General features: G+C 44.8%; 1 protein-coding gene across 1 annotated transcript in view; it reads right to left on the bottom strand.

The window, feature by feature from the left end:
* Window positions 1-1,189: 1,189 nt before the first annotated feature.
* UBE2QL1 (ubiquitin conjugating enzyme E2 QL1) overlaps window positions 1,190-23,791 on the bottom strand; it is a 33,986-nt gene continuing 11,384 nt past the window's right edge. Inside the window, exon 2 of the mRNA XM_083748485.1 lies at window positions 1,190-2,592. Coding sequence (XP_083604611.1) covers window positions 2,461-2,592 — 132 coding nt within the window. The 3' untranslated portion in view covers window positions 1,190-2,460. The remainder of the gene's footprint in view (window positions 2,593-23,791) is intronic.

Below are 23,791 nucleotides of genomic sequence, written 5' to 3'. Positions count from 1 at the left end.
TATGATGAGGCTGCATTTTAATATTTCAATACTATAATTGTTGTATTTTAATCTTGTATTTCCATTTCTGGTTGGGATGGGCCCATGTCAGCTTTGGCATGTGGTCCAGAGAACGATTAGTGAGTCCAGAGGCTTGGAGTCGGGGTCTTTGGCCAACCTCAAACCCAAAGAATTTGGGTCAGAGTCAGAGGTCTGGCAAAACGGTTGACTAGGGCATAAGGGCCACCCTCTCTCAGATTGATGCCATGAGCCTGAGCTTTTCTGCGATATGTGTCCTTTACATATTTCTCTTGTGTTTCTGTTTGAAAGTAAGATCCCCGAATCGGGGATAGAAAAGGGGAGCACCTGTTTTACATTATGTTTTTATTTCCGTTATATGAGGGCATGCAGTTTTGTCAAGAAAGATTGCCAAGTACGTGCAAAGTCCCCCTTCAAACCCCTGAAAGAAGTCGTCCAAACAAAGGCCTAGAAGCAGTGTGTCCAAACTCACGTTCAAATTGTGTTTGTAGTCACTTCATTCAGCTTTCGCAGTGCACCCACGTAAATGGAAATTGCAGACGCCCTTATGATGCTTTTGTGCAATCATATGCACTAGGACAGCTCACATGCACACAAACAGGAAAAAAACATTTTCTGGTTTGTCGTCTGCCTTTGCGCCCTCCATTTCTGGGAATCAGCAAAGAAGGTAAAATTTTGTTCAGGCCAGTAAAATGCTTCCGATACACAATCACTAGCTCTTCTGGAGCACGGACAAAATGAAGCACCTTCGTTATGCAAGTTTCCCTAATGGGAAAACCATTAGATGTGCAAGGAAAATAATACTCTTCAAAGGTGGCTTGTGTCTGGATTGTTGTTATCATTGCTACCAAACGCCTAATACATGAACATTTCACTTTTTCATGCAGATGTCTTTAAAGCCTGGTTTTGTCTATGACGGAAAACTTCTTAATAGCCCTCTGTCCTAAGCATCCTTACTAAGCAGCAAGTCACACAGCAGGACTTACTTCTGAGTCAATATGCTTGGGAGTGTGTTGCAATTTTTCTTTTCAACGCCTTTCATGATCAAAAACTTCCTAAGGTCTTTACCAAAAATGCTGTGAAAGTATTCATAATGTAATATATCTGTAAGATTTCTAGCGTTACACAGTAGTCCTGCAAACAGAATGACTTAAATCTTGAGGCAATTCAATCGTTTGCTTGATTTTATTTAGAATGTGTCCAACACAATTCTCCATTTGGGTTCCACATTTCAAACTCACCCTTTGTATTCTTAGGAACATTATATGAAGTCTTAAAAACTTGTTTGATAGAAGAGGGAATGTGAATTCTTAGTGACCCTGCTGGACATTTATATGTTAACTGATTCTCTCTGACATGGGACTCAAAAGTTCTTATCTATTATGTTGGGTGGGTAGGGAAATCCAGGCATACAAATAGTCACAGAAATGCCTTAGGTCTTAAAAATCGGACTTTGCTTTTGTACTTGGACCATCATTTCGAACCTAATACCCTACACTTAAGCTTAACTCTTCTGCATTTTGTCTAACTTTTTTGTTCAATCGTTGCAGAAGCGGACAGTTAAATACACTGTTCCAAAAGTACCTTGTCCTATTGGGAAGAGGAAAACCATTTGGCTCCTCACATCCTCTTGACTTGGGTTCATCTGGTGTCAGAGCCTTCATATGATCACATTGGTTTTATTGGTGAACAACAGCACACCACAATATCACCATAGCTAGCACATTTTGACCAACTGGGTGCTTTTGCTATTCTTTTTTTTTTTAACACTAGAGCGTCTGTCTTTGCTAGAATTTCTTTTTTTTTTTTATGAACCAAAGGTCATATTACAGAGCACAAATGAGGTCTAAAATTTAGCCACAGCAGACCACAGCTCCACAGGAAAAAAACAAAACAAAACACATCTTCAAGTTAGGTTGACCTGCTTGGAAAGATAGATTAAAAACAGCACAGCAAACATGGATCTGCAATGCACTGCTTCCTTATTTAAATATTAACTGCTTCGTTTTACATGGAAATGAACTAAGCAACGATGGATGGAATCTCCAGAACCGCCCGGTTGGTGTTGCTGTGCCATGGGGGGGGGCGGGGGGGGGGCCGAAGCAGGCGACAAGTGTGGTTCAGATGGAAGAAGAGGGCGGGGTGGGGAAGGGGGCAAGTGATACAATCTCAACATCTGCGCTAAAGTGACTTGTTAATGATCAACCGATCATTCGCCAGTTTCAAAATATAATCTTATACAACATTTCCCCTCCCTCCCTCCCTCTGTAAACAGATCTGTTCATAAATAATTTGGACGTCTCCATGACATTCATGATATCTAACAGAAGCTGAAGTAGAAAAAGGATGGATGTGGTATACAGCATTGAGGAAATGTCAAAGAGTACTTCATCGTTGTCGTGTTGTTTTGTTTAGCGTCTGACGAGCGGGTTGCACGCAGCATCAGCCATCGGACACAGGGGGGGTCACCCACCCGTATTTTTCATGGGTCTTCACCAAGCTCTTAAATGTTGCTTCGGCTTCCTTGCGGCTGAAGGATTTTTTTGATTTCCCAGCTTTTCTGCAGATGCGTCCCTGTGTAAAAGAAAACAAGGCGGGGGGAGAGAGGAAGAGAAGAAAGGTGTGTTCAGCACCCCAATGCAGATGCAAGCGTTAAATAAAGCCCTCCTAGCCATACAAATGCATCAGCCCTCTTCAGTAAGAACATGGGCTCTCACAGATGTGTGGGTCCAGCTTCCTTCCTGAATGACAATGCATGAGTTGGCCACAACTCCAGCTAAGGCATGACTGATACAGTGGTGCCTCGCAAGACGAAAAGAATCTGTTCCGCGAGTCTCTTCGTCTTGCGGTTTTTCGTCTTGCGAAGCAACCCTATTAGCGGCTTAGCGCTATTAGCAGCTTAGCGGATGAGCTGATAAGCGGCTTAGCGGATGAGCTGTTAAGCGGCTTAGCGGATCAGCTGTTAAGCGGCTTAGCGGATGAGCTGTTAAGCGGCTTAGCGGATCAGCTGTTAAGCGGCTTAGCGGCTTGGGAAAAGGGGGGGGGGGAAACCCACAGGAACTCGCAAGACAGTTTCTTCTTGCGAAGCAAGCCCATAGGAAATTTGTTTTGCGAAGCACCTCCAAAACGGAAAACCCTTTCGTCTAGCGGGTTTTCCATCTTGTGAGGCATTCGTCTTGCGGGGCACCACTGTACAAGTTTCTTATGTGCACAGGAGACGATTCCAGATTGATCAGAGTTCGCGTCCTCATGGAAGTAGTCCTGACACATACCGTATTTTTCGCTCTATAGGACGCACCGGACCATAGGAGGGGGAGAACAGGGAAATTTGTTTTTCTTGTTCTCCCCCTGTAAAACAAGGAGTTCCCGCTGCGCTCTGGAGGCTCCAGGCAGCTACCTTGGAAGCCTGGAGAGTGAGAGGGGTTGGTGCGTACTGACCCCTCTCGCTCTCCAGGCTTCAGTGAAGGCAACCTGAAGCCTCTGCAGCGCGGCAGGAGTTCCCTCTGGGCTGCGGAGGCTTCAGGTTCCTTTTGACCTGCTCTTTGGGGCTGGAAGCCAGCCGCCTTCCCGCTGCCCCCTGAGCTTGTGGGGCTGGCTGCTTTCCCCCACCGCCAGCCTCAAAGATCCCTGAAGCCTTTGGAGTGCAGTGCGAGTTCCCGCTGCACTCCAAAGGCTTCAGGCGTCGGGGACAGCCTTTGGAGACTCCACAGGGCAGCGGGGTGCCTTCACCCCGCTGGCCTGCAGAGGCTTTGCGCAGCTAACCCCAAGCTAGAAGAGCGAGACAGAGCGCTCCGCAGCGCTCCGTCTCCCTGTTCTGGCTTTGGGCTTAGCCACGCAGCCTGCATTTGCTCTATAGGACGCACACACATTTCCCCTTAATTTTTGGAGGGGAAAAAGTGTGTCATATAGAGCGAAAAATACGGTACATCTGTATGCATCTAGACTGAGTTTCATCCCTTGTTGCTTAGGGGGCATGGCTGGCGTGCACATCAGCATCTAGGGGATGGGGCTATAGGCAGGCACATTCCAGACAGACCCTTCACACAATCGGTACCTATGGGTACCTGATGCCTGAATTGGAGTATGGTGCTCCTAAGTATTTATGTACCTTCAAGATCAAAGCCAGGTTTGGATAATCAACCAAGAGCTGGCCCACTGCTATTGTTATAGATGAGCGAAGCATCACATTAAAGCGCAGAATATGCAAACTTTTAAAAAAGTGGATTTTGCCCCTCAAAATAGTTCATTCTGACAAACAAAAAAACAACAATCCTTGTAAATGCAGACTCCAATTTAGCTTTGAAGGATTTCAAGCAGCCTTCCATATTCCTAAAACAAGGACTTTTTGTTGTTGTCAAGCTGTAGGAAAGTCTACAGCAGGCATCCTCAAACTCAGCCCTTCAGCTGTTTTGGGACTACAATTCCCATCATCCCTGACCATTGGTCTTGTTAGCTAGGGATGATGGGAGTTGTAGTCCCAAAACAGCTGGAGGGCTGAGTTTGGGGGTGCCTGGTCTAGAGAGAGGATCCCCTCTCTGCATAACAGAACATGACAATGACATAATATACTTTTTGCAACCTGAGTATGAGTATCAGAAGAAGACTGTGCCATGTAATACGGGAGAAGCAGCAAACGTGTATTATTCCAGGTTTATGTATCAGGAATTGGATACATATAATATCAGTATCCCCACACAGAAAATGAAACCAAAGCCACCATTCATAAATTGCTTAGTTGTGTGTTTTCTTGGACACAAACAGTAGCACTCACAAATTAAAACGTAGTATGTAAAGTCGCCCTAAGCAGCCATTTTTTAATCTCACAAATGAATATTTTTTTATTATCTTGATAAACAAAAAACAAGGGGCATTTCTCATTTTACTTCCAGGCTGAAATATTTTGCAGAAGACCCCCATTCTTCCAATATATTTCCAAACTATGTAGGTGAAATTTGGCTAAAGATTTTGAAGCCCTGACGAATGTACAATTCCCCCCTCCCATTCTCCCCCAGTAACGAGAAATGAAATAGAAATGTTAGGGGAAATTGAAATATATGTGACAGTTTTTGTCTTACCAATTCTAGACATACACTCATTACTTTAAGATCATAAAATGAATTAGAAAAATGTGAGAAAAGCCTGCAGCCTCAGATCTGGTCCCCTCAAATCCAGCTTCCTGTTCCCACAGTGATGAGCCAAATACCTTTGAGAAGCCCCAGAGCAGGAGCTAAGCATGTCAACAGTTTCCCCATTTTGACAGGGTAAAGTGCAGCTGAACAAAAAAATTTAAATCCTGTCTTAAAAGCATTTTCTCTAAAGGAGAAAACAGTTCATTTTTTAATTTTTTATTTAATCCTCAAGTCCATTTCCCCCCCACTGAAAAAATAAAAAACTGTTTCAACTCCTCCTCCAATTTTCCTTAGGCCTGCACATCTGTATTCCTATATTTCCTTTTGCCCTGCCCCATCCATCCAATCGTATTTTTTGCTCCATAAGACACACCTGACCATAAGACACACCTAGTTTTTAGAGGAGGAAAACAAGAAAAAAAAATATTCTGAATGAAACAGTGGATGTATGATTTTTGTGGTTCATGCTGTGGCCACAGACATGTGATTTGACGGTGAGTTTGGGGTAGCCCAATGCAAAAAATCCTGGGGATCCATGTGGATCCGTGCTTTGTAACCACACTTTTGCAACAGTGGATGCGTGGTTTTTTTGGTGCAGGCTGTAGTCATGGACATGCTATGTGATCTGATGGTGAATTTGGGGTGACCCACCCAATGCAAAAATCCTGAGGATCCATAGGCTTTTAGCTCCCCCCTCCCAGGCAGCCTCCTTTATTGCTAGCGTCCCTTATCTCTCTCTCCGATCGCTTGCCGACCAGCTGCTTCCTTTCAACACTCCCTTCCCTCTTGTTTGCCTTAGTGTCTTTTCCTTAGCTGGAGCAGTTTTTTGCTCCTCCTTTTCTTCTAATTTCTCTCCTCATTGCTTTAGTCTTCCTATCTCCTCTCCTTGCAAGTTCGCTGTCTTTACCTCCCCCCTCCCCGGCAGCCTCCTTTATTGCTAGCGTCCCTGATCTCCCTCCCTGATCTCTTGCCCATTAGTGGCTTTGTTTCAACACCTACTTCCCTCTTTCAAAAAAAAAAAGAGAGCATGATCTGCTTTTCGCCCCTGGGCAATTTGACTCCAGGGACCACGCACTTGCTCCATAAGACGCACAAACATTTCCCCTTACTTTTTAGGAAGAAAAAGGTGCGTCTTATGGAGTGAAAAATACAGTATCTTGGTTCTGCCCATGGAGGGGCACAACCTCCTTCCTAACCTAACTCCTGTGAGGAGGAAAGGAGGCAGCTTCAATTATTGCGCTGCCTTTCTTAAGCTTTGGGCTTGAAAATAGTCAAATGGAAGATGCTGCGATGTGAACATTAAAAAATAATAACAACTGTAGCAGCCCAAAAGCTCTCATTCTGGCAGGGGAGAATTTTGGACATTAGAAAAGAACTCAGTGAGTTCACCATTCCATCCCCCTGCAGGCATATGTTTTTTTTTTAAAAAAATATTTTTTATCCTCCACTAAATGGGAGACTTAATGTAAAAGGCTGCCCACATTTGGAGAGATGCCTGAAGAGGCTTTTGTCCTTTGCATCTCCTTTGCCTCAACAGGCAAACTAAGGGCACAGACCTAACTGCATCCTCTGTGATGTGCAAACTCAGTCGATTATACTGGTGTGCTGTTTTTCAGGGGAAGTTTGTTACTTTTGTTTTTTCATCTTTATTTTCGATCGTGCAATTTATGTGGAAATGGTTCAGTTTGGATGTGCATTTTTTGGTGTTTTGTTTATTGTTTCTGAATACTTTAGCTATGCTGCAGTTATCTGTTTTCTCTGTGTTTGAGCATGGTTTGAACTGTGGAAAGGTGGCAGGCGGACAAAATTATGCATGTATGTATGTGGGATGTGGGTGGCGCTATGGGTTAAACCATTATTGCATTTGCGAGCTCAGGAGCATCATCTTGGAATCAAAGTGCCCACAACTTTATTGAGCACAGATGCAAGTAGGCTTTCACATAGGCGCTGTAGGTTAAACCACAGAGCCTAGGACTTGCCGATCAGAAGGTTGGCAGTTCGAATTCCCGCGACGGGGTGAGCTCCCGTTGCTCAGTCCCTGCGCCTGCCATCCTAGCAGTTCGAAAGCACGTCAAAGTGCAAGTAGATAAATAGGTACCGCTCCGGCAGGAAGGTAAACGGTGTTTCCATGCGCTGCTCTGGTTCGCCAGAAGCGGCTTAGTCATGCTGGCCACATGACCCGGAAGCTGCACACCGGTTCTCTTGGCCAATAAAGCGAGATGAGCACCGGAACCCCAGAGTCGGTCACGACTGGACCTAATGGTCAGGGGTCCCTTTACTTTACCTTATGTGTAAGTCCTCAACCCTTGAAATGCATAAGTGTTACTGCCCCGTCCCGGCTTAGCCACGCTGGCGTCCACTCCGTAAATTCCTGCCCCCAAACCCCTGCCAGGTTGCAAAAATTCAAGGCCATCTAAAGCTGCAACACTCTGTTCACTTTCTTTTGAGTAAGTCCCACTGAAAGAGACTTGGGATGAAATCCTATACAGTGGTACCTCAGGTTAAGAACTTAATTCGTTCTGGAGGTCCGTTCTTAACCTGAAACTGTTCTTAACCTGAGGTACCACTTTAGCTAATGGGGCCTCCCGCTGCTGCCGTGCGATTTCTGTTCTCATCCTGAAGCAAAGTTCTTAACCCGAGGTACTATTTCTGGGTTAGTGGAGTCTGTAACCTGAAGTGTCTGTAACTTGAAGCGTCTGTAACCTGAGATACCACTGTATTTAAAATATACTAGCTGACTGGCTGTACCGCTGCCATGTAAAATATGCCAGCAGGACACCCCATATACGGTATGTCATAGGTACCTATTCACCAAGAGGCCACTGTAGAGGTGGTATTTGGGGAGGGGGGTGTAAGCTGCTGAGGAGACAGCATATCCGGCCTCTACAGAGTATGCTGCAGTCGTTGCTGCGACCACGGCAGTGGCAGAAGTGACGGGTGATGCATTCCTTGAAGGGCTGATCTGCTGTCTCTGTGGATCCTGCCACCTGAGGCAGTCACCTCACCTTGCATCATGCGCGGAGTGGGCCCTTTGATCCAGTGGCCAGGTCCCCATTCATGGTGCAACTCTGCACCATCTCCAAACCCGGCGGAAGGAATTTCTCTCCCTTTAACCTCAATTGGTACAACTCAGCAGCCAATCGCAGCACACCACCAAGGACAAAAACACAGGAGAGCCATAATTTTAGCTAGCAGCGCAGTGCAAGATGGGGCGGCATCTCCTTAGCAGGGCCTTGTTCTTCCTTGAGGATCGCTTTGGAAGAGAGCACATTGCGCAAGGCCTCTTCTCTCTGCAGCTTGAGCACACAGCTGGACCTTCACTTTCTAAGATCATGACAAGTATTCAGGCCACAAAAACACCAATAAAGTGGTACCTCAGGTTAAGAACCTAATTCGTTCTGGAGGTCCATTCTTAACCTGAAACTGTTCTTAACTTGAGGTACCACTTTAGTTAACGGGGCCTACAGCTGCCGCCGCACGATTTCTGTTCTCATCCTGAAGCAAAGTTCTTAACCTGAGGTACTATTTCTGGGTTAGAGGAGTATGTACAGTAACCTGAAGCGTATGTGTAATGGTTATATGGGGTTGCTCGTGCGTAAGTTGCCGCCACTCCTGGCTAGGTGGCCTGGTTAAACCTTTCCTGGCTGGACAGCCCTTCACTTCGTGGCTGTCTCAGTCGCTGGCAGAATCCGTCAGTGGGAGTTTCTTGAACTTCTTCCAGCAAAGAAATTCTTTGACGCCAAGTCTACGCCTACTTTTCCTGCGCAGAAGACTTCTGCGCAGGGTGGGTGTGGGTAGCGGAGGACCTGTGCTCCCCCCGCTGGTCTCCGGCGAAGAGTCCTGGAGCCCTCTCTCCGATTCCCCCATCCGCCCCCCTTTATCCCTGGTGTTACGCTGATTTCCTTCCCCAGCTGCTGAGTCTCCTCTCTCCCTGCTGGGCCCTTCTCCGACATCGCTTGGGAGCCCTGCCTCCACTCCAGGCTCCGATGTCAGTTCCCTGACAGTATGTAACCCGAGGTACCACTGTACCGTGCTCTATTCCAGTCATTCTCAAAGGGTGTGGCAGGAAGATTCAAGGACAATCAAAGGAACACTTCAGTGTAGCATAGTATCTATCTATCATCTCTATCATCTATCATCTATCTATCTATCTATCTATCTATCTATCTATCTATCATCTATCTATCTATCATCTATCTATCTATCTATCTATCTATCTATCTATCTATCTATCTATCTATCTATCTATCTATCTTTCTATCTATCTATCTTTCTATCTTTCTATCTATCATCTATCTATCTCTATCTATCTATCTATCTATCTATCTATCTATCTATCTATCTATCTATCTATCATCTATCTATCTATATCTATCCATCTATCTATCTATCATCTATCTATCTATCATCTATCTATCTATCTATCTATCTATCTATCTATCTATCTATCTATCTATCTCTATCTATCTATCTATCTATCTATCTATCTATCTATCTATCTATCTCTATCATCTATCTATTGATCATCTTTATCTATCTCTCATCTAATCTATCTTATCTTTCTACCTATCATCTATCTACACACACACACACAAAATTTGCAGAATATGGATAGATATATTTTCAAAGAAAAAATTCTGACAAGTATGAAAGATCATGAAAGAGAAAGGCTTTTGTGTGCTAACAAGGAGATGAGAGGGTTTTTTTATTTCAAATTAGACATAATATAAATGAGAATAGCCAGCAAAAGCCAGCTCTCGCCTCTCACTGAGTTTATATGGTGCATATATAAGAGGCTTGCTTATAATTCTGTTTTGAGAAGGATTCATGTTCTTATGTAGCTGCATTATTTTATACTTTAAGGATGACCCATGTTTCTATTATAAAGTAGCTGTGTTCCATTTGATACATCGAGCGCACCCAGGAGTTGTTTTCTTTTTGTTTTCCAATGTCTTCTCGGTGTGGTGCGAGCAAATTTTTATTCTGAAAGTGCGGCCCGTAGAAAACAAGTTTGAGGACCACTGGTCTACTCCAGCAGCTGGGGCTGCCAAGGCAAAACACCCCACACAGGTGAGCAAGAAATGGGGGGAACTCTTGCGACAAAGTATGCCCACTGCAGGTTCTTCTCAACCCTACTTTCTGTGCTGCATGTGAATACTGTGTCTTGTGTCTTGAGCTGCATCGCTCCAACCCTCTTGTCCCCAAAGTAGCAAGGAATAGAAATGGCATTCATCCCCACATGCAGAGATTCACAAAGAAGAAACCCCATGTTTTAACATGGGTGAGGCAGACAGATGAACGCCAGATGTGATGGATGAATCACATGTCGTTTCCTCCCGGCTGCTAATCTGACCATCACAATAACTTCCCTTACGTTTCGTATGCTTTCCGTTAAGCAAATAACAGGTCCCTGGCTGCTGTTGTACGCAGATATATTAATAACCAGTGCTTTAACAAGAGCAAGACCAATACTAAGCACATCTCTGAAATACATTCCATTTTTCCCACAGCGTTATTTGCTGGGAAATAGTTACAACGGAGCGAAGGCTTACCAGGGTTTACTCTGGCTTTGTCAAAACCACGTCTGTCGTTTAATAGATAAACACGGAAACTGGCAACGGGAAAATTTTGTTTTGAAGCTTGAGGTCAGAGGCGGAATTAAGAAATCTGTGGTGCCTGCTGGTAAGTCTGCATTGTTGCCATTCAAACAGACAATAAACCACCCCTGATTACACGGATCGGAAAGCAACACATTAGCAACTGGGTTTTTTTGTTTGTTTTTTTGCTTTAAAAAAAGGGGGTATTATGAAAACTTTTTTTAGAAAAAGAAAATAACTAAAAGTGTTTCTATTCTTCCTTCCTACCCTCGGCACCTAAAATGCAATTAAATCAAGCCAAATAGCAAATCAGGACTTGGACAGGCACTTTGCTGGTAGGAATTAGTGGGCAAGTCAGGTATAATAATAATAATAATAATAATAATAATAATAATAATAATTTATTTATACCCCGCCCATCTGGCTGAGTTTCCCCAGCCACTCTGGGCAGCTCCCAATCAAGTGTTAAAAACAGTACAGCGTTACATATTAAAAAATTCCCTGAACAGGGCTGCCTTAAGATGTCTTCTGAATGTCAGGTAATTGTTTATCTCTTTGACATCTGATATGAGGGAGTTCCACAGGGTGGGTGCCACTACTGAGAAGGCCCTCTGTCTGGTTCCCTGTAGCCTCACTTCTTGCAATGAGGGAACTGCCAGACGGCCCTCAGCGCTGGATTTCAGTGTCCGGGCTGAACAATGGGGGTGGAGACGCTCCTTCAGGTATACAGGACTCAGTTTCCACAAACAGAAGAGTCATGTGGCAAATAAGTTCTTGGACTGCACTGCTTCAGTGAGAACGTGTGGGTTGCATGTTTGAATGCTCCCCCATCTGAAAAGACAGACCAAACCTTTCTCTGGAATCTGTTAATAAAGTAAGCTCAGACTCTTGGGAGCAATGAATGAATGGGGAGAAAACTGGATGTGCAAACCCTTTCACAAATCATGTCCACTATTAGCTGTGTGAAGCAAGCGTCGTCACATGGTCCAGATACTCTGGACGCAACCTGCTTTTCCTCTTGCAAAGTTCTTGCACAACCCTCTTGCATATGCACAACAAACTGTTCCACAGTGCAGAAGGAATTCTCTGGATTGCAAAGACTTTATCCTAGCTGTCAGGGTTTCAGGGACAGAGAGCGAGGGGGAGGGGTCCCAGGGCGACGAGGAAGAGGACGACGATGACCCGAGGTTGTCAGTGAGTCCGTCAAGTGAATCCGAGGATTCCCAAAAGGGAGCCCCCCTGGTCAGGCCAAGGGGCAGTAGAGAGGGAGGCAGTCAGAAGCAGGGGAACGAAGGGGGAATCCCCAGTGGGGGCTGGAGATCGGGACCGGCCTCTCCGTCGGAACGGAGTGAAGGGGGTGGAGTTGCCAGTGTGTCAGAAAGAGCAGAACAGGGAGCAGAGAGGGGAAGGAGTTCGGAGCAGAACATCCTGCCGGAAGGGGAGGAGTGTAGTACCGAGAGTAGCGTAACGGTCGAAAGGAAGGTCAGAGGCAACGTACGCGCGCCAAGTTCAAATGTGGAGGCGCGCGGAAATGAGGAGAGCCCTGAGGAGGAGCCTGGTCCCAAAGCATGAAGGAGGGGGGAGCAGGCGTCAGAAGACTCAGCCTCGGGGGAGTCCCGGAGGGAGGGAGCACAGGGGGGCAGGAAGACCCTGCGGAAAAGGAAGGAGAGGAAAAGGTGGAGCAGTACAAGCCTCTTAAGCTGGTGCAGGGGAGGGACTGACTCAGAGGGGACTTCAAACATCTAAGGGTAACAGATGCTGAGCCACGGAGCTTGGATGTAACGACAACAATGTTCTTCAATAAAACCTTTTGTATATAACTTGGACTGGATTTTGGTCTCTTGTGAGCTGGGACCTCGGGTGGCTCTGACACTAGCCTTCTTTAATGTGTTGGTTTCCTCCCTTCCTTCACACTTTATGTAAGTTGTTTGCTTCCGGCGTCCAGGGCTACTGGATGATAGAATTTGTTTGCGCCCAACTGAGCCATTGGAAAAATATAGTGGTTTGTTTGCACCCTGCTGATAGGCGAAGATAGTATTTTGCATCCAGCTGAGCAACCAAGGAAGCAGGATCTTCTTCGCAGAAGTTTGAGTCTATTAAATTTTATATCTGTGAAATCTGCAAAGTGGATTTTGCATTATATAATTTATGTCGGAGAATATGAATGGGATTTTCTGCATACATTTCACAGTTAAGAGCAAACACTTGGAGACTGTTCTGTTATTAAGCAATTTATAAACATGCGGGAAAAATAAACAATGAATTAAATTTCACATAAAAGAAAAAGACAAATGAAGCTTAGAAATAAAATATCAAATTGCCCTATTTTTCCTGGTCTGGCTTCATTCTATAGAATAACCTTTGCTTCTTGGGGATTTATCTTTTAAGCCTACTGTTATGAATGCTGGCCAAGTATGTCTCTGTTTTGGATATCTGCTATGGATCAAATTGTTCGCTAATGACCCAAGATGCTCAATGAATGGCTCTTGAGGGCAGGATTGGGGAACCTCCCATGCAATCCCCATAATCCCTGAACATTGGCCATGCAGGCTGGAACCAGTGGGAGTCCAACATTTTGAGTACCACAAGTTCCCCATCCAGCCCTTCTTTACTGGAGAATGGTGTGGAATGTAAACAGGCCGTCTTCAGCATATGCACCACCGGGGTGCAAAGATCCGCCCAGCGCCCCCCAATTAGCTTTTATTGAGCTTTTTGGGGGGGAAGCCAAAGTTATTGACCTTTTTTTTTTAGGGGGGAAATCGCTCACCTGTAACAACGACGCAACGGATAAAACTGCTTCTGCTTCCTGGCTCGTCAGGAATATTTGACGAGTATTTGAGTAACAGAGCAACGGAGGAGGGGGGCAGGGACTTTCGCTCCATTGCTTTTCACTGCCGCCAATCAAGAGGTATACATCTAGCGCCCCCCAGAATTCGGCGCCTGGATGCCCTGCACCCCTGGATAAAGACGGCTCTGAATGTGAAACCCATCTGAATCTTCAGGAGGTGATACATCTTCTGCTCTCCCAGGGGACCCAGTTTGAAGCAGACAGACTGAAGTAGTTAGGGGCTGAGTTGAAGAATGGAAGGAATATTTAGGTCGCAAATTTCTCTTTCTGGGGATAATGGATATAACTCGCAGCCTAAAGTTGGCCTATGTTATTTGCCTCCACCTATGTTCAAGTTTGTCTATGTATGTAAAAAAACCAGATGCGTTACAAGCCTGCCACTAGTTTGGGTGATCTTCCAGAAGAAGCCAACCATTGCTCTTGAAGCAGCTCATCAATTAGGGAAACAGCAGCACCATATTCCAGTATGTATAATTTCACAGCAGTCCTAACTGGGTTTATTCTGGAAACAACCCCCCCCCCCAAAAAATGGAACACCCTTTTGGGGGGTTTCAGGTCAAAGTTGATGAGCTTTTTTTTAGGAAGGAAAGCCTCATTTTTAGGGGTGCCGGGCACAGTTACTGAGATTTTTTTAGGGGAGCCAAATTTGTTGAGCATCTTTGGGGGGGGGGATCCAGTGATGTACCAATGATCTGCCACAGATGTCCAGTGATTTACGGGTAGATCACGACATACCTGTTGGACATGCCTGCTCTATACGCACCATGCACTAACACACCCCTCCCAAGAATCTTGGGAGTTGTAGTTTCACCCTCACAGAGCTACAGTTCCCAGTACCCTTAAACCAACATTTCTGTTTTTACCTAGTACTGTGGCTACATCCTCCTGACTTTATTGAGGGATATAATCCTGTATATTCAGCCTAATCCTATTCACGTTTACTCAGAAGTAAATCCCACTTTGCTCACATTATTGAGTGTGATGCAAGTGCACCTGGGGATATAAAAATCTGAAAATGCAGCATGTTGTCTCTTTGACACTAGAGTGGCTGGGGAGGCCCAGCCAGATGGGCGGGGTATAAATAATAAATTATTATTATTATTATTATTATTATTATAGCTAGGTTCTAATTCTGGAAAAAACGCAGCATCTTTTGCAATGTGAAACAGCACATTGATTTTCTATCAATCAGCTTCTTACACAACCATCAAGTGATTCAAAACTCAGAAAGGAAATTTCACAAATTTAAGGTCTTGTTCAACCCACAAATTAAGTAAAAGCAAACACAGCAGACTCGCCACGGGACAACGATGAGGAATGAGGCCAGGGAGAGGCTAGTGCTGCAGCAAAAGGCTGCTGAACACGCCCCCTCTGTGGCACCTGGTTGGATGGCCACAGGAGGGGGCGTGAGCACCAGCCAGGTGAGCTGGAGGCAGGGGGCAAATGCCCCCCTGCTGGGCGGTGCTCGGGCTCCCGCCCACAACCACTCCCCTCTCTTTCAGGGAGGAGAGTCTTTGTCCTGCGAGGAAGTGCACCAGCCATTTAAAAGAAATACCTAGGTGAGCTGCTCCATCTCCTTGATAATTATAATTTTTGTTTCCCTTTTCTAAAGCTTTTTTCCCCATCTCTACAATATCCCTTTACCCACAGTGACCAGAACTGTGCAAAGCATTCCAAACGTGATAGCACCACAGACTTGTATAATGGTATTATTATATTGGCAGTTTTATTTTTAATCCCTTCCCCAATGTTCCCTAACACGGAATTTGCTTTTTCAAAGCTGCCACAAAAAAAGGTGAGAAAGGCGCAGATACAATGGAAAGGACAGCTTCAAAGCACCAGCTTAGCGATGGTTTTCTGACTGAGCAAATCCCAGCAACAGCCCAAAGCCCAACCAGTTTCACATAAGGAGAGTGACAATCAACAGGGGAACTACTGAATCATAACTTAAGGACAGAGCACATTCAGAACGCGAGAACTGGGGTCTCTGCATACATGCTCGTGATGTAAATAATGTGGGAATGTTCAGGGATGCAGGAGAGGATATATTGTGAGATTATATCCTTATCCAACTTGTGTTAACAAGTTCCCAAAATATCAGCAGAGTAAAACATTCCCCTTTATTTTAAGTTTGCAACGGCAGCGTTTGCTCAGGCTCGCTTAAGCCTCTATAATAATCACTCCGGTAATTTCCCCCTTTTCCCTCTTAAAATAGAAAACACGACACAGTCCTTTACAAAAGTATAAAAACAGTTTACTCACATTCTGTTCACAATCAGATCCCAGAAGGCAGACTGAAGCTTAGTGAAGGAATATACATTTGGATTCTATCTTATAAGAAGATAGTCCCCCTTTCTCTTCTCTTGGCTGGGAGCCAAGAGGGCATCTTTCACTCAGGAGAGATGTTGCTTGTTCGAAGATGAAGATGGCAGAGAGGCACGAGAGGGATGGTTGCCTCTGCCCTGTGCTTTTATCATTACCTGCACAGGTGAGGCCACACCCACCTCTAGCCACATGCGGAGGAAGTCTGTCCCAGCCCAGAGGGAAGCAGGAAGTTTACCTGCTGGCTGGACAAACATCCCTCCCCATGTCTAAACATGTACACTCTAGGAATGTTGTAATTGACTGCTCCTGTGTTTCACATCCCACAAATAAGTCTTGCTGATTGCAGAGCAATGGATTTATTACAACCATGAATTCCAAAAACCTTAAGGTTGTATGATACAGCCTCCTAGTTTGCAATATAAAGAAAAAACCTGTCCCCACTTTAACAGTTCCCATTTGTAATACTCTCAACTTGCATTATTTATGTACGTATTTTTCACCCCATAGGACGCACCGGCCCATAGAACGCACCAAGTTTTTTTGGGGGGAAATAAAGGAAAAAAAATTATTTCCCCCCCAGGCGCTTGTGGGGCTGGCAGCGGGGAGAAGCGCTCTTCTCCCCGCCGCCCGCCTGCAGACCAGGTCCAGGGACAGCGGGAAGACACGCTGAGCCTCCTAGCTGTCCCCGGAGCTTGCGGGGCTGGTGGCGGGGAAAAGCCTCCAAACCACATCGGGAGACAGCGGGATGACGGCGTTCCGCCTCCCCGCAGTCCCCCGACCTTGTGGGGCTGGCGCTGCGGCTCTCCAGGCTTCAGCGAAAGCCTGCCCCATAGGACGCACACACATTTCCCCTTCATTTTTGGAGGGGAAAAAGTGCGTCCTATAGGGCGAAAAATACGGTATGTGGCAAAGTAAAGGCTCATTCACAACTTCCGTTTACTTCTGAATCGGAGCAAACATCAATTGGGTTTTCTGTGGACTGACGTTTGTTCAGATTCAACAGCAAACAGCGGGGTTTTCCCGGGAAAAGCGAAGGGATGGAAGAAAAACCTCTTGGAGCCGTGCCCAGAAATCATGGAACAAATGGAAGAAATCACAGAACCCAGAGACGTGTGAATGAGCCCTAAGTTCCATAACCACTTCCCCCTGTTAAATAGCAGCAACAAAAGTACTTGCAAGGAATGTGTACCATCTAGCAAACTTTAAATCTTGGATGTCTAAACGGTATTGGTGAGAGGGACATTGAGCACATGCGTGTGAATAAAGCTAAGTTAAGAGTTCTTTGGTAGGAAGAATGGGAAAGGTTGTGGAATGAAAGGATAAAATTTACAGCCTGTAATGCTTTGAAAGAGAATATGATGAAAATGATGTATAGATGGTGTATTACATCAGTGAAATTAGCTAAAATGTATAAGACAAATAATAAATGTTGGAAATGTAAAGAAAAAGAAGGAACATTTTATCATATGTGGTGGGAATGCAAAAAAGTAAAGAACTTCTGGGAAATGATATATAATGAGATGAAAAAGATGTTGAAATATACATTTAAAAAAAAAACCAGAAGCATTTTTATTTGGAATTATAGGTCAGGACATTAATAGGCAAGATGTTAAATTGTTTTTATGTGCAACAACTGTGGCAAGAACATTGTTAGCCCAGAAATGGAAACAAGAAGAAATTCCGACAAAAGAAGAATGGCAGACGAAATTAATGGATTATGCAGAATTGGACAAATGACAGGAAGGATTCGAAACCTGTGGGACCAGAGAATTACAGAAGATTGGAAGAAGTATATGAATTATTTGAAGAGCAACTGTAATCAACAAATTACGCTAAGACTACAAGAAGTTTTGTAAGGAGAAATATATGAAGTGTTACAAAGTAGAAAAAGATAGAGATATTGGTTATGAGTTTGAAATATAATAGGGAAGATAAGAAATGCATACTGAGAGATTAGATTGGAAAATTTTCAGACAGGGTTGATGGAAGTCAAAAATTTGAATAAGATGTAAAAGTATGTTTAATTACTGTTGAAAATGATATGTTAAAAAAAACTAATAAAAATTATATTTTTTTTAAAAAAGAGTTCTTTAGTAGGATCATGCTCGGTACTTGCTGCAAATTTTCATCACAAATCTGATTTTCTTTTGCCATTAATCCTGTTCTGAGAATAACAGAATCAGAGAATTGTAGAACTGGGTGGCATCATGAGAGTCATCTAGTCCAAGCCCCCAGTAATGAAAGAATATTTTGCCCAATATGGGGCTCAAGCCCCTGAGATTAAGAGTCTCATGATCTTCTGACAGAGCTATCTATGGTGATAAAACACACCTACTGGAGAATTCTCTCTTTGTTCCTTCTTCTTCCTTTCATAGGCTGGATCAGGGGACACAAATATAGAGCCTGCAGGCACCAACATACAACACCTGGCAGTATCTCATATGGCACCCATAATAGGCCTCAGTAAAAGATCCCCTCAAAATTTGCAATGCATGAGAGACGGTATGTTCTTCCTGCTCAATTCCTGTTGTCACTGGCCCAGCCTTTGCAGCCGCCATTTTGTGTTATGCCCCACAAGAGCCATTTTGTGACTGGCACTCATGACACTTTCTAGAGAGTCAGGCTGTGCCCACTGGCTCCCAAGGGATGGGTGACCCCTGGGGTAGACTGAGTTATACCTCACTGAAATCACCGAGTGGCCCCTTTAGTGGCAGTTAAATAGGTGGAAATGGCTGTCATTTTTATGATGGATGGTGTCTGTGGGTAGGCAATACTTGCATAACTACAAGAGGGTCCATTGCACCCCACTGGAGGATTGTGGTCAGTGAAGGTAGAGACACACATAGTCCGAGGGGAAAGGCTGGAGGATGGATGGCGGCTAACAGAGTGAGGTTGAATCCTGACAAGACAGAAGTACTGTTTTGGGGGGATAGGAGGTGGGCAGGTGTGGGGGACTCCCTGGTCCTGAATGGGGTAACACTACCCCTGAAGGACCAGGTGCGCAGCCTGGGAGTCATTTTGGACTCACAGCTGTCCATGGAGGTGCAGGTCAATTCTGTGTCCAGGGCAGCTGTTTACCAGCTCCATCTGGTACGCAGGATGAGACCCTATCTGCCCACAGGCTGTCTCGCCAGAGTGGTGCATGCTCTGGTTATCTCTCGCTTGGACTACTGCAATGCGCTCTACGTGGGGTGAACCGGAAACTACAACTAATCCAGAATGCGGCAGTTAGACTGGTGACTGGGAGCGGCTGCCGAAACCACATAACACCGGTCTTGAAAGACCTACATTGGCTCCCAGTACATTTCTGAGCACAATTCAAAGTGTTCGTGCTGACCTTTAAAGCCCTAAACGGAATCGGTCCAGTATATCTGAAGGAGCATCTCCACTCCCATTGTTCAGCCCGGACACTGAGGTCCAGCGCCGAGGGCTTTCTGGCGGTTCCCTCACTACGATAAGCCAAACTGCAGGGAACCAGGCAGAGGGCCTTCTCGGTCGTGGCACCTACCCTGTGAAACGCTCTCCCACCAGATGTCAAAGAGAACAACTACCACCAGACTTTTAGAAGACATCTGATGGCAGCCCTGTTTAGGGAAGCTTTTAATGTTTGACGCACTATTGTCTTTTAATATTTTGTTGGAAGCTGCCCAGAGTGGCTGGGGAAACCCGGCCAGATGGGCGGGGTATAAATATTAAAATATTATTATTATTATTATTATTATTATTATTATTATTATTATTATTCACTTGTAGGGTAAAAAGTGGAAAGGGAGTACTTGCAGACACTGCTGGTTTAATTTGCTCTCTGCCCCTGATAGCTCCAACCACTGGGAATCAATTCAGCTCCTATCCACAAAGTCCCACCAGAATGTGCTGGAAATGTGACTGACTTTTAAATTGAGAGATACGAAATATAAACTCTTAAGAGTTGTTTGGATAGGCTGGCTGAATGTCTTAAATCCTTTCCCGAGCCCCAGAGATATGCATCACTTTATCCAAAAATTCTCAGCAGCATTTTCTTGACTTGCAGATGCTAAAAATGTTTCAATGGCTTTTCACTTGATAGGAATCATTTGGGAGATTAAAGTGGAAAAAATTATTTCTAAGTAAGAGTGCTTGTCTGTTCAGGCACTGATGCCAATCTCATTCAAACACCCCATTATAAAGTAAATGTAGACTACATTTTCTCCCCATTAAAAGGCGGTTGACATTCGGCTGCTATTTAAGTTACAAAAGTCTGGTCTGAGGAGAAACTGGGTCCTTTTAAATACTATGGGACAGAACTGTAAAACCACACTTCTGATGGGCTTAATGGGTAGAAATTCTTGATCACTCATTCGACAGGAAAAGTGATTGGATGAGGTTGGATTCCACTCAAATCCGGTTGGCTGAAGGACAGGCCAGCTGCAAAATAAATGAAGCTATTCTACTAGTCTTGCAAGTGGGTGGGGCAGAGAGAAAGAAGACAAGAATGAAGAAGACAAGAAAAAAGAAGACAGAAGAATGAGATAGCCAAGAAGAACAAGCTGAGAGAAGAGGCAGAAGCAGGTGGAAGACAGGCAAGGGACTATTAAGAGCCTAGAGAAAACTGAAAATTTAGTTTGTCTCATTGGGAAATGATTTATAATGAATTGAAAAAAATGTTTCAAATTACTCCCCCCCCAAGCCCCCCAGAGTTCTTTCCTTTGTGGATAATTTAGACTGAAATTCCCAGGTGTCAGAAAAGGCTATTTATGTATGCAACAACTGCGGCCCATGTTTTGTTAGCCCGAAAAGGGAAAGTGAGCGAGGTGCCAACTAAAGAAGATTGGCAACTTAAGTTGACAGAATATACACAACTTTCAGACTTAACATATAGGAAAAGAGAGCAAGAAGAACATAAGTTTAAAGAAGACTGGAAAATGTTTATTGAGTATATGGAAAATAACTGTGTACAGCTGAAAACGCTGGCAGGATTAAAATCAATTCAACAGTGTAAATAATTTTTGACGGATGTAACAATGGAAAACCGATTGGAATAATTTTTGTAAAATATGAATGGATGTAAGATATTCAAAATGAACCATGGAAAGAGAAGAAGGGAAGTCATTGATATTTTAAAGTATGTAAAATGTTTATTTGAAATGGTAAAACAGAAAATTTAATAAAAATTATAGGAAATATAGTCTGTCTCAAAAGAGCTGAATCACTGGCTTATGCCGAAGACTTGGCAGTGAGGCCATATAAAGGCATTAAGCAAGTGAGAGGGATTCAGTAAGGAGCTTCTGGAGCTGACCAGAGTGAGAACTGTCTGCAAGTCTGGCTCAGAGGTCTACGGTGCCCGGTGGCGAGATTTACAGGGGAAAGTGGAATATCAATTAAATGGGTTAGGAGCTACACTTTACTAGGCAGCCATACCCAAACTTCTGTAACTGTCACTTGAAGACACTGTAACCTCATTTGAGCAAACATAAGTAAGAAATAGGACCCAGCTGAATTTGCCTTATTTTACATTTATAGTTTCTGATAAATAAATAATTCCTTTTTCATTTTTATATACTTTTACTTATAAAAGTGTGCCTAGCTGGTTTTAGGCCATGTCTAAAATACCACAGCTACAGGGTTGTAGATGAAGGCTTTAGGAAACAGGATAACATAAATATATGGCAGTTAGGTTTTGAATTTATGGACAATGGTGGGAATAAATTAGGAACCCCTTGTTCCACATGCATCAGTGAATCGGCAAAAATAAATAGAAGATGGGCTCCCCACCTATAAAGTAGGGTGACTCATCACAACCACAAGTTAAAGGTAAAGGTAAAGGGACCCCTGACCATTAGGTCCAGTCGTGACCGACTCTGGGGTTGTGGCGCTCATCTCACTTTATTGGCTGAGGGAGCTGGAGTACAGCTTCCGGGTCATGTGGCCAGCATGACTAAGCTGCTTCTGGTGAACCAGAGCAGTGCACGGAAACGGCATTTACCTTCCTGCCAGAGTGGTACCTATTTATCTACTTGCACTTTGACGTGCTTTCGAACTGCTAGGTTGGCAGGAGCAGGGACCAAACAACGGGAGCTCACCCCATCGTGGGGATTCGAACCGCCGACCTTCTGATCGGCAAGTCCTAGGCTCTGTGGTTTAATCCACAGCGCCACCCGCGTCTCTTAATCACCAGGTTAGGAGGCTCTAAAAGGGACAAATTCACAGGGGGAAAGGCTATAATTGGCTATCAGTCCTGTTTGCGCGGGTGGCACTGTGGGTTAAACCACAGAGCCTAGGGCTTGCCGATCAGAAGGTCGGTGGTTCAAATCCCCGCGACTGGGTGAGCTCCTGTTGCTCAGTCCCAGCTCCTGCCAACCTAGCAGTTCAAAAGCACATCAAAATGCAAGTAGATAAATAGGTACCGCTCCGGCGGGAAGGTAAACAGCGTTTCCGTGCGCTGCTCTGGTTCGCCAGAAGCGGCTTAGTCATGCTGGCCACATGATCTGGAAGCTGTCTATGGACAAATGCCGGCTCCCTTGTCCTATAAAGCGAGATGAGCACGCAACCCCAGAGTTGTCCATGACTGGACCTAATGGTCAGGGGTACCTTTACCTTTACCTTTTTACCTCCAAGATGAGCATTAGCATGCGCCTGAATCCCAAGTGATGAGGAAACAAGATGCTGAACTAGGCAGCTTTGCCCCAATTCAGCAGGGCACTTCTTGTGTTCTTAATAGGCTCGCCACATCTTAATGACCCATGTTTTCATGTTCAGAGCACATAATTTAAAAGCATCACTTTCCAAAAACGAGTTTAGGAATAATGGACAGTGGTTTGGAGATTGCAGCTTAGGGGTCACCGACACAGAGCCTATGGGAGGTCCACCTGAGGTGTTCCCCTGGCACCCACAAAGCCTCTGAGTGCCTCACTGCCCCCTAGTCATCCTGCGGTAAGAGTGGTTACCCTTTTCTCAGTACTCTTTGTACTGAAAAGTACGTACAGTTGGGGAAAACACTTCTATCTTTCAGCTCTTTGTGTTTAACAAGGCTCAGTTAACTGCACTGGATCCAGCTTTTACCCAGATTCCTTGGAAATGCAAATTGTACGTGCATGTGCTTTCTCTCTTTCTGTCTCTTGGGAGTGGAGGTGGGTCTGGGGGAGAGAAATGACCAGAAGGGTGTTGTCCGTGCCCCTCACTCAAAAGTCCAAGTGTGCCCACAGGCCTGCCCAAATATGCCCACAGCCTTGATCCACAAACATTCAATAGCCCCACAGCCCCGGCAGGACGCCATGTTTTGTAATGGTTTGTGTCCACAAACCATTTTCTGGTAAGCATGCCTTAGTCTAAAGTTTTCTACCTTCAGGGAACCTTTTCCAGATCAACTTGTTTTGCCATGGCTGCCTTGTGCACTGTCAATAATTCCAGGTCACATTCCAAGGGTCACATTCAGTTCATAAAGGGAAGCAATTGGGCATAACTGGTTAGCGTGCGTGACTGTAAACCAAAAGGTTGGTGGTTCACCAACCAATGTCTGTCTTTAGGGAAAGGCCAAAGCTCTGTGGAGGTTAAGTCTCTGGCATCGCTAGGTAGGGCTGGGAACGACCTCTGCCTGAAGGCCTGAGCTAGGTCAATCAATGGTCTGATTCATATGTAAGACAGTTTTCTGTGTTTCTCCCTAATGGCCAGATCTACAGGGTTTCACTGTTGACCCATGTCAATTGAGAGCATGGCTTAGAAGAGATCTAAAGGTACTTTGAAGCTGCACATTCTGTGGGAAGAGAAGATAATTATGGCCAAGCTGTCTTCAGCTGGTGAGTTTCCTCACTGAAGAGCCTCAACGAGCTTCCAAGGTTCCCTGAAACACGTTTTCAAATCCACGGTCCCATCTCATTAGTCTGATGATTCACAGCCAA

The sequence above is a fragment of the Podarcis gaigeae genome (assembly GCF_964106915.1).
Source record: "Podarcis gaigeae genome assembly, chromosome: 7".
Lineage (NCBI taxonomy): Eukaryota > Metazoa > Chordata > Lepidosauria > Squamata > Lacertidae > Podarcis > Podarcis gaigeae.
This window is presented reverse-complemented; position numbering and strand designations above follow the sequence as displayed.